Here is a 12,027-nt window from a genome sequence, read left to right on the forward strand (position 1 = left end):
ACACTCTCTCTCTAGGACCGCTATGACCCCCCCCCCCATTAGGTTTTGGGGAAAAAACTGCAGAGATGAGCCAGCCACAGACTCCAGCTGGTAGGAACAGGAACGGTCAAGGAAGGGACTACCGGGCATTCAGGGAACTTCCTATAGTGTTGACTGGACTTTCTTCATCCTGTACTGATAGGCTGTTTGCTCCAATCCACCCCTTCCCTCACAGTCTTTTTACCTCTGCTTCACTGCACACCTGTCTCTCTTACCCTCTTCTTCCCTGCCCTGTCCCCTTCACCTCCCTTTCCAGCTTATCCCCACCTAAGAATGAACACACACACACAACTATAGAACTAACATACCACTTGCTGCCATCACACAGTTCGCTTTGCTCGTGTGGTCTACCTCTTCCCCCACCCTATGTCTGTCTGGTCTATTCAGATTGTAAGATCTTCAGGGCAAGGACTATCTACTACTCCGGGTTTGTGCAGACCCAGCACAATCGGCCCCCATTCTTGGCTGGCCATTAGGCACTGCTGGAGTAAACATGATTGATTCTAATAAATTCAGTTTCCTCGCTGCTGCATAAAAACAAAGCTCAAAATGTTCAAACTACAGTGGCTGTAGGTAGGCGCCTAATTCCATATTTTGGCTTTTGTAAAAAATGGCCTGATATTCAGAGGTTCTGTGCGCCCTTGGCAATGAGAGTTGCAGGTGAACAGTATCTTTGAAGATCGGGCCCCTTCTTTTAGGGGCTTCAGTATGGATCTAAGTGCCTAGCACTGAGGTTTGAAAATTTTGGTCTAAGAAATCAGACTTTAGGCAAGTATCTCCTGTTTGGATGAATGAAATCCTTCCCCACAGCTGCTGGAAGGGCTGCAGAGCTGCAATATCACCTGTCCACTGCTGCTACACTAGCCTATGAGCTGGAATAACAGCTGCAGCTCCTCTGTGACACCCATTGGTAGGGGGTTAGAAAGTGGATCCATTTAGGATTGGATACCATGACCTGCTTTCAACGGGCTCCCTCCATGCCAGGGCAATTTGGCAGGTGCAGATTATTCTACCGTTAGCTACCCCTATGTAACTCCACTGAAATCAACTGCAGACAGAATTCATCACTAATGATACGACAGTGTCATCATTGAGACAATCATTTTCATCAGTGCTGTGAAATCAATGAGGTTCACAGGTGTGTTTGAGGGCAGAATTAGGTCCTATATTTTTAAGAGTGATAACTTCCTGTTAACTGGTGCTTTAAATCCAAATTTATTATTGCACTTGAGTTTACCAAACTCTGTGCTTGGAAATTTTAATGATGAGGTAAATTTCTAACCATTTTGTTCTATTAAATAGAAACTTGAGCTGCACAGAGTTCTAAATAAGCCCATGTTAAGTATTCTGGGGTTTCTTGTGCTGAACGTGAGTCAGATTACTTAAAACTTCCTCTTAGTCAGTTTCTTCCCAAGTGCCGAGTTTTGAAATAGGCTTTTCTTACTCAGAATACAATTATTCAGGAGAAAGTACATGTACAATTTTGTAAAACCACAAACATTCACAGATTCCACTGTGAGCTCTACTGTTGGTTTATAAGTATGCTATAATAAATGGTTGTTTAATAGCTTTGTAGGACTGGCCTAAATTCAAATGAAAAAAGTTTCCCTGAGAGGTTTGCTGGTGGGAATGTGGTTGAGGCCATATCAAGAGGAAGCGTTGTTTTTACCTTTGCAGATATATTGTATGCTATTTCTAATCCAGTGTTGTCATAGATATTTAATGTTTCTAATCCTTTTGACATAGATATTGAGCTGAAAGCTGTTTCCGAAAATGATTAATCAAGTTCTAAGAAGTTCACTACTGACACACAATTATTTTACCAGATACAGTATGTGGTTCAAAGTAAGAGAGACACTGTCAGTGTCATCTTGGGCAAAGCATGACCGTGTTAAACCCCTGATTTTTTCTTCTTAAGGACAGAAAATGACGCTGAAGCAGAATCTCCTGTACAGCTGGATGATTTAAAATCTGTTATGAATGAAAATGAAGAGGATGAAAAGCTTCAAGTTAAAATACAGGCTTTTGAAGAAAAAATAAATGTTGACAACAATACTCCTGGCTCTGTGCGTAGATATAGTTTAGGCCAGGTTTCTAAAGAAGAAAGGAAGGATATGAGATTTAACAGGTATGATTATGTAAAATGCATGAGTGGCTTTCATGCATATCAGTCTTTCAATAAAGCTTTATCCAAATATTAAGGGAATAGTTCAATTATAGTATACCTGTGGGCACCATGAGTCTAATTCTAACCAGGTCTCTTGTCAGGGTGTCTCAGAGCTGGGTAAGATCTTTCTAACTATGTATTTAACCTGGCCTAACATGACAAGAGAGAAGGAAGGGGAACATGTTTGTTTACAGAACACTCTAGAACAGTGGTTCTCCACCAGGGGTATGCATACCCTGAGGGTATGCAGAGGTATTCTAGGGGGTACATCAACTCATCTAGATATTTGTCTAGTTTTACAAAAGGCTACATGAAAAGACTAGCAAATTCAGTACAAACTAACATTTCATACAGACAATGACTTGTTTATACTGCTCTATGCCCTGGTCTACACTAGGACTTTAGGTCGAATTTAGCAGCGTTAAATTGATGTAAACCTACACCCGTCCACACGATGAAGCCCTTTATTTTGACTTAAAGGGCTCTTAAAATCGATTTCCTTACTCCACCCCTGACAAGTGGATTAGCGCTTAAATCAGCCTTGCCGGGTCGAATTTGGGGTACTGTGGACACAATTCGACGGTATTGGCCTGCGAGAGCTATCCAGAGTGCTCCATTGTGACCGCTCTGGACAGCACTCTCAACTCAGATGCACTGGCCAGGTAGACAGGAAAAGAACCGCGAACTTTTGAATCTCATTTCCTGTTTGGCCAGCGTGGCAAGCTGCAGGTGACCATGATGGAGTCCCAGAATCGCAAAAGAGCTCCAGCATGGACCAAACGGGAGGTACGGGATCTGACCGCTGTATGAGGAGAGGAATCCGTGCTATCAGAACTCCGGTCCAGTTTTCGAAATGCCAAAATCTTTGTCAAAATCTCCCAGGGCATGAAGGACAGAGGCCATAACAGGGATCCGAAGCAGTGCCACGTGAAACTTAAGGAGCTGAGGCAAGCCTACCAGAAAACCAGAGGGGCGAACGGCCGCTCCAGGTCAGAGCCCCAAACATGCCACTTCTATGATGAGCTGCATGCCATTTTAGGGGGTTCAGCCACCACTACCCCAGCCGTGTTTTTTGACTCCTTCAATGGAGATGGAGGCAACACGGAAGCAGGTTTTGGGGACGAAGAAGATGATGATGATGAGGTTGTAGATAGCTCACAGCAAGCAAGCGGAGAAACGACAGCCAGGAACTGTTTCTCACCCTGGACATGGAGCCAGTACCCCCTGAACCCACCCAAGGCTGCCTTCTGGACCCAGCAGGCGGAAAAGGGACCTCCGGTGAGTGTACCTTTTAAAATACTATACATGGTTTAAAAGCAAGCATGTGAAAGGATTAATTTGCCCTGGCATTCGCGGCCCTCCTGGATGTAGTCCCAAAGCCTTTGCAAAAGGTTTCTAGGGAGGGCAGCCTTATTGCGTCCTTCATGGTAGGACACTTTACCACTCCAGGCCAGTAACACGAACTCGGGAATTATTGTACAACAAAGCATTGCAGTGTATGTTTGCTGGCGTTCAAACAACATCCATTCTTTATCTCTCTGTGTTATCCTCAGGAGAGTGATGTCATTCATGGTCACCTGGTTGAAATAGGGTGCTTTTCTTCAGGGGACACTCAGAGGAGCCCGTTTCTGCTGGGCTGTTTGCCTGCGGCTGAACAGAAATGTTCCCCGCTGTTAGCCGTGGGGAGGGGGAAGGGTTGAGGGGGTAGCCACACGGTGGGGGGAGGCAAAATGCGACCTTGTAACGAAAGCACATGTGCTATGTATGTAATGTTAACAGCAAGGTTTATCCTGAAAAACTGTAGCCGCTGTTTTATAAAATGTGTCTTTTTAAATACCGCTGTCCCTTTTTTTTTCTCCACCAGCTGCATGTGTTTCAATGATCACAGGATCTTCTCCTTCCCAGAGGCTAGTAAAGATTAGAAAGGAAAAAAAACGCACTCGTGATGAAATGTTCTCTGAGCTCATGCTGTCCTCCCACACTGACAGAGCACAGACGAATGCATGGAGGCAAATAATGTCAGAGTGCAGGAAAGCACAAAATGCCCGGGAGGAGAGGTGGTGGGCTGAAGAGAGTAAGTGGCGGGCTGAAGAGAGGGCTGAAGCTCAAATGTGGCGGCAGCGTGATGAGAGGAGGCAGGATTCAATGCTGAGGCTGCTGGAGGACCAAACCAGTATGCTCCAGTGTATGGTTGAGCTGCAGCAAAGGCAGCTGGAGCACAGACTGCCACTACAGCCCCTGTGTAACCAACCACCCTCCTCCCCAAGTTCCATAGCCTCCACACCCAGACACCCAAGAACGCGGTGGGGGGGGGCCACTGGCCAACCAGCCACTCCACCACAGAGGATTGCCCCAAAAAAAGAAGGCTGGCATTCAATAAATTTTAGAGTTGTAAACTTTTAAAGTGCTGTGCTTAAAGTGCTGTGTGGCATTTTCCTTCCCTCCTCCACCACCCCTCCTGGGCTACCTTGGTAGTCATCCCCCTATTTGTGTGATGAATGAATAAAGAATGCATGAATGTGAAGCAACAGTGACTTTATTGCCTCTGCAAGCGGTGATCGAAGGGAGGAGAGGAGGGTAGAGTGAACCAAGGGGTGGGGGGTTTCATCAAGGAGAAACAAAGAGAACTTTCACACCATAGCCTGGCCAGTCATGAAACTGGTTTTGAAAGCTTCTCTGATGCGTACCGCACCCTCCTGTGCTCTTCTAACCGTCCTGGTGTCTGGCTGTGCGTAACCAGCAGCCAGGCGATTTGCCTCAACCTCCCACCCTGCCATAAACGTCTCCCCCTTACTCTCACAGATATTGTGGAGCACACAGCAAGCAGTAATAACAGTGGGAATATTGGTTTCGCTGAGGTCTAAGCGAGTCAGTAAACTGCGCCAGCGCGCCTTTAAACGTCCAAATGCACATGCTACCACCATTCTGCACTTGCTCAGCCTGTAGTTGAACAGCTCCAGACTACTGTCCAGGCTGCCTGTGTACGGCTTCATGAGCCATGGCATTAAGGGGTAGGCTGGTCCCCAAGGATAACTATAGGCATTTCAACATCCCCAGCAGTTATTTTAATAAAGTCCCTTCCTGCAGCTTTTGAAACAGATCAGAGTTCCTGAAGATGCGAGCGTCATGTACCTTTCCCGGCCATCCCACGTTGATGTTGGTGAAATGTCCCTTGTGATCCACCAGAGCTTGCAGCACTATTGAAAAGTACCCCTTGCGGGGTATGTACTCGCCGGCTTGGTGCTCCGGTGCCAAGATAGGGATAAGGGTTCCGTCTATGGCCCCACCACAGTTAGGGAATCCCATTGCAGCAAAGCCATCCACTATGACCTGCACATTTCCCAGGGTCACTACCCTTGATATCAGCAGATCTTTGATTGCATGGGCTACTTGCATCACAGCAGCCCCCACAGTAGATTTGCCCACTCCAAATTGATTTCCAACTGACCGGTAGCTGTCTGGCATTGCAAGCTTCCACAGGGCTATCGCCACTTGCTTCTCAACTTTGAGGGTTGCTCTCATCTTGGTATTCATGCGCTTCAGGACAGGGGAAAGCAAGTCACAAAGTTCCATGAAAGTGCCCTTACGCATGCGAAAGTTTTGCAGCCATTGGGAATCGTCCCAGACCTGCAACACTATGCGGTCCCACCAGTCTGTGCTTGTTTCCCGAGCCCAGAATCGGCGTTCCACAGCATGAACCTGCCCCATTAGCACCATGATGCATGCATTGGCAGGGCCCATGCTTTCAGAGAAATCTGTGTCCATGTCCTGATCACTCACGTGACCACGGTGACGTCGCCTCCTCGCCCGGTATCGCTCTGCCAAGTTCTGGCGCTGCATATACTGCTGGATAATGCGTGTGGTGTTGAACGTGCTCCTAATTGCCAAAGTGAGCTGAGCGGCCTCCATGCTTGCCTTGGTATGGCGTCCGCACAGAAAAAAGGCGCGGAACAATTGTCTGCCATTGCTGTGACAGAGGCAGGGGTGACTGACGACACGGCTTACAGGGTTGGCTTCAGGGAGCTAAAATCAACATAGGGGGTGGCTTTACATCAAGGAGTATTTCAGGCAGGACTTCACGGAGGGTTCCAATAAGAAATGGTGCACCTAAGTTATTGTTCTTATATGAACAAGGAGGTTAGCCTGGCCTCTGATTGATACGTGGCTAGATTTACCTCGCTGCACCTTCCCTGTGAGTGACTGCAGTGTGACCTAGAGGAATGAGTCCCCTAGACTGGGGGGGGGGGGAGGGGAAGCAAATGAGTACAAAACAAATCTGGTCTATTTCTTGTTTTGATACACTCCATCTATCTTTTACATCTTTGACTGGCAGCAGACGGTGCAGAAGGACTGCATGCCATCCACATCTCATGGCTGCCCGGCAGAAGATGGTACAATACGACTGCTAGCAATCCATATCGCCTGCCTGCTCACCATAACATGGTTCAATAGGACTGACTGCAGGAGTAAAGAGAATGACTTGATCAAGTCATTCCAAATTTAGTCCCTGCACCCATGTCTGTCCAGGCGGTCCCGGCCAACGTGGCCAGGAGCACCTCAGACATGACGATGATGGCTACCAGTCCTATTGCACCATCTGCTGCCACAAGGCAATGGGTTGCTGCTACTGTGTAGCAATGCAGTACCTCGTCTGCCAGCACCCAGGAGACATAGGGTGACGGTTACCTGAGCAGGCTCCATGCTTGCCGTGGTATGGCGTCTGCACAGATAACTCAGGGGAAAAGGCCCAAAACGATTGTCTGCCCTTGCTTTCACGGAGGGAGGGAGGGAACGGGGGCCTGAGGATATGTACCCAGAACCACCCGCGGCAATGTTTTAGCCCCATCACGCATTGGGATCTCAACCCAGAATTCCAATGGGCAGCGGAGACTGCGGGAACTGTGGGATAGCTACCCACAGTGCAACGCTCCGGAAGTCGACTCTAGCCTCGGTACTGTGGAAGCGCTCCGCCAAGTTAATTCACTTAATGCACTTAAAGCATTTTCTGTGGGGGGACACACACTTGAATATATAAAACCGATTTCTAAAAAACTGACTTCTATAAATTCGACCTAATTTTGCAGTGTAGACATACCCATACTATATACTATATTAGTGTTTCTCAGTCTGGTGGGTTGCAATTTATTTTATAATTACATGATAAAAATGAGAAAGTAAGCAATTTTTCTGTACTAGTGTGCTGTGACACTTTATTTTTATGTCTGACTTTTAAGCAAGTGAGGTGAAACTTGGGGTACACAAGACAAATCTACCTCTTGAAAGGGGTACAGCAGCACAAATCCAGGTTATCTCCCCCCCCCTCAACAAACACTCTTCTGTTGGTAATAGCTTATCTGAAGTGATCACTCTCCTTACAATGTGCATGATAATCAAGGTGGGCCATTTCCAGCACAAATCCAGGGTTTAACAAGAACGTCTGAGGAAGGGGGGTGGTGGAAAAAACAAGGGGAAATAGATAAGCTATTACCAACAGGAGAGTGTTTGTTGTCAGGGGATGGGGGGGCAGATAACCTGGATTTGTGCTGGAAATGGCCCACCTTGATTATCATACACATTGTAAGGAGAGGGATCACTTTACATAAGCTATTACCAGCAGGAGAGTGGGGTGGGGGAGAGAAAACCTTTTGTAGTGATAATCACCCATTTTTTCATGGTTTGTGTGTATATAAACGTCTTCTGTACTTTCCACAGTATGCATCCGATGAAGTGAGCTGTAGCTCACGAAAGCTTATGTTCAAATAAATTGGTTAGTCTCTAAGGTGCCACAAGTACTCCTTTTCTTTTTGCTCTAGAAATGAGGATTCAAAGAACTCTCCTGGATACTAATAGTAGCAACTCTAACTAGTTTATATAATATATTTGTATCAATATTTGGGGTCATATTATGCCCTCAGTTACTCTGGATTGATACTTTGTGTCAAGTTAAGCTTGATTCTGATTAGACCCTTTGTGTGTTGGGACCAAGCACAGCCCAAAGAACTTGCAACTAGGATGTACCCCTAGGACATGCAGGCCTCACCAGTTCTAGTGGGATGTTTACTGCTCATGCTGCAATGTTGCATGTGTGCAGCATGACACATTTCAAACTGACTTAGAGTTCTGTGGTGATAACTTGAGCCTTTGGGGAATTTGGACATCTTCTCTCCTGGGACCTGTCATAGGTTCCATCCTCCTCCTGTTTAACAGGGAACCTATGCCCACTTTTCTTCTAATTCTCTCCAGAGACACATGTACCAGTGGTGTGCGCATTTGCTGTTCCCCAGCTCCCCTTTAAGGACTACAGTTTCCCATGTTGGGGAAGGAGTGGTGGAGAAGGATGCCCATTGAGGGCTTGATTCTCCATTGCCTTCCACCTTTGCACTCATATACAACTGTTCAGAGTGTAAAATGCTGCCAAATCAGAATTCTTCACTCACATCAGTAGTAGAATTTTATACCTCATTTACTCTGGTGCAAATGACTATACAAGAGAGTGGAGAACCAGTTCCTGAATGTTGGGGCTTGTGATGAAGGTGGCCCAGCTGAAGGACTTTGGAGAGAACTCCAGATTTGCTTGAACCACTGCTGGATGGTATAATTTTATAATGTGATTGATAGACTGGATACTGAGATATTATAGTGATGAGTGATAGATACACTGGTACATTCTCTAATGTGCATATGTTTTGATATATAGATATTGTTGTCTGACTTCTTTCACTTACTACAGTTGTGGTTTGATTTGGGTTTTGAGTACCTGTTTTTGAAATACAGGTTTATTAAAAGCTATTCGTATTTGCCCACCAACAGGATATTTAGGCCCAAATTCTGCTCTGAGTTGCACCAAAGCAGCTTCACAGATGTAAATGAGAGCAGAATTTGGCCAGAAATCTTATCTGATTCTTCAGCATGCTGCAGCTCATCTTACCTCTATCACAAACCATTTGTCTTTCCCTTTATTTGCATTGCAGGTCCAAAAGTCTAGCTTTGCATGCAATCCGTACAAAGGGGATGAATTCAGACAATGGACAAGACATGGACAATGGAGATATAGCAGCTGGCATCTCTTTCACAGAAATGTATCTTAGCCAAGAAAATGACAAATTGCCTCTTAGTCCAGACACTGAAGAATCGCAGCTGGAAAATTCTTCAGTTTCACACCCAAGTATCAAATGTACAGAATTAGAAAAATTGCCAGAATCTGTTGAAGAAAACTGCCATGAAGGAAGTACAGAGACAATAAAAAATCTGGTGGAATATCAGGATAAGCTCTACTTGCACTTAAAGGAAAATCTTAGTAAAGTGAAAGCATATGTCATGGAGATTGGGAAGAAAATTCCTAGCCCAGATCAGTGTATTATTGAAGGTAAGAGCTCTGAACCTTTCAAATTAAGGGAATCTTAAAGGAACAGTTTAAAACAAGAACAAAACCCTTCAGTACTCATGCAAACTTTTAGGTAAGATTCTCTAAGCAGGAGCTCTTATGTTGGATGAAACATGTTTTTACACAACAATGTTGTTATAAACTACAGCATTTTGAACCTTCTTTCATAGGTTTTGTCCTTTCCTTCAGCAATATTGTGCATCCTTCAGAGGCCCCAAGCTGGCAGTCCTCGCACACCCAAAACTCCCTTTGAAGTTAATGTAATATTGTGCAAAGAATGCTGGATTGGGCTCAGGGTAAGGGTTTGATTCTCCTCTTACATCAGGATAAATCAGTGTAGCTAATAGAGTTACACGAGGGTAGGTCAGAAAAGAATCAGATCCAGAATCTCAAATAAAGATGTTCTGTTCCATTACGCTCTGATTCAAAGCCCACTAGAAGTCAGTGGAAAGACTCCCAATGGGATTTGAATTAGGCCCCTATTTACCATTGCCTCAGAACTCTATAATGATTCTCAGTTTCATCATGCAGAGTCAGTGGATAGTGTTGGGATCCCCCCTTCCCCATCCTCCCCCCAAGACCTCTTTCTACTTGGCTTCCCAAACACTCAGTTCAACTCCACATTTTATCACTCAGGTATTTTTATTTGGCATACAGCAAAGCAACAGTGAGTGGACCAGAGAACTAGATAAATTCATGGAGGATAGATCCATCAATGGCAATTAGTTGGGATGGGCAGGGATGGTGTCCCTAGCTGGGAATGGGAGAAAGAGGATGGATCACTTGATTACCTGTCCTGTTCTGTTCATTCCCTCTGAAGCACCTGGCATTGGCCGCTGTCGGAAGACAGGATACTGGGCTAGATGACCCTTTGGTGTGACTCAGTATGGCCGTTCTTATATTCTTATGACTCAGACAGGGGGTGAATGCAGGATACATCACACAACCAAAGTTACACAGCACAGTTTGCACAGTTACTCTTCATTTATATATGTTTACACATATCATTGCATTTAGTATTCATTGCATCACACGTTTTGGATTGACTTGGTTATTTTGTAGGAACCAATCCCTCTACTGCATGTTCTGTCCACAGACTTTCCATGCATGACTTACTTTTTAGTTCATCTTTGGATTCTGGACTTACCTTGTCCATTATTATTTTTTTCTTTGTAAATGGTTCCCTGGATGTTCCCTCCCCTTATCTTAGCTAGTTCAGACATTCTGTCACTCAGCTTATTGACCCATTTGCCTATCTTAGTTAGCACGGACATTGTGTTCTCATCATTTACCTCCCTAATCCTGTCTTCCAAGAAGTGAGGCCTTTGCTATGTCCAAGTATTCATGTCAAGCCAGGTCTACAGATAATTGTTTTCAAGAACTTGATAGCCAATAATGAAATAGGGCCTGATCCTGTGAGGCCCCGGTGGAGGTGCTCCCTACCCTGCAGGATTGGTCTCAGTGCATTACTCCTTTTCAAATTAAAATTCTTAAAGGCCAGATTGTGAATAGAGCTGAGTGAACAATTGATTTTTTCGGTTCAGTGGCCAAACCTGGGGGGAGGGGGGGAGGGGGAATGAGACCCTAACAAACAGTTCATTTCAGACCCAAACTGATTTTTTTCTTTGCTTTTTCTTGCTGCAAAAAACCCCAACCCCTTATTCAGGCTGAATGAAATGTTTCAAATGTCAATTTGAATTGAAACTTCATGTTAAAACAACTGTATCTAAACAAAACATCAACAGGATTCATTTTGAAAATCTTTCAAGACTTCAAAAAAAATTCAGTTTTTGTTTGTTTGTTTGCCAAAACTATTAGCTGGATTAAGTTCAAATTCAGTGAATAGTTTCAGTGCCCTGAAAAATATTGGGTTTTTTTGGTTTTTTTGCATGAGTTTACAGCTCTAATTGTGAGCCTCTTACTCCCATTGATGAGCAGTTACTCATGTGAGTAGTCCCACTTACTTCAATAGGTGTATTGATCACCAGTGGGAGTAAGGCTTCATAGTCAGGCTAAATGATTGTAGAAAATAGCTGAATGACTCAGTTCAGTCAATCAATCTGATAAGCTTTCATTTCTGATCACTTAAAATATCATTCCATAGTAAGACACAAAGCAGGTCTCATGCGTTAACATTTGTGCATCAGATGCCTTTCCAGCTGTCTTTATTTATTCTGTGGCCAAGGAGTTGAAAAAGCAGTATTGACCTGCGAACTACACTTTTTGTCGTTTGTTTTTTGCAAAAATTTGAGAAAAAATACTCCAAAGTCCAGCTTTGCTGTTTGAAACACTTCTCATTGTCAAAGTTATTCGTATGTCTTACTGTTTCAGTAAATGACAATGGGAGTTTGAGAGTGAACAATCTGACGTGTGAGCTTGCCTAAAGAATTAAATGTGAGTCTGTGTCTTCTTTTAATACAGTGAATATTTTTAAACA

General features: G+C 44.6%; 1 protein-coding gene across 2 annotated transcripts in view; it reads left to right on the plus strand.

Annotated features, from left to right (window-relative positions):
• Nucleotides 1-12,027, plus strand: part of VEPH1 (ventricular zone expressed PH domain containing 1) — a 147,844-nt gene that overhangs the window by 69,655 nt on the left and 66,162 nt on the right. For both annotated transcript variants that reach the window (XM_077827020.1, XM_077827021.1), the window contains exons 7-8: nt 1,958-2,167; nt 9,178-9,572. In XM_077827020.1, coding sequence (XP_077683146.1) covers nt 1,958-2,167; nt 9,178-9,572 — 605 coding nt within the window. The remainder of the gene's footprint in view (nt 1-1,957; nt 2,168-9,177; nt 9,573-12,027) is intronic.

Source organism: Eretmochelys imbricata, chromosome 9, assembly GCF_965152235.1.
Source record: "Eretmochelys imbricata isolate rEreImb1 chromosome 9, rEreImb1.hap1, whole genome shotgun sequence".
Taxonomy (NCBI): Eukaryota; Metazoa; Chordata; order Testudines; family Cheloniidae; genus Eretmochelys; species Eretmochelys imbricata.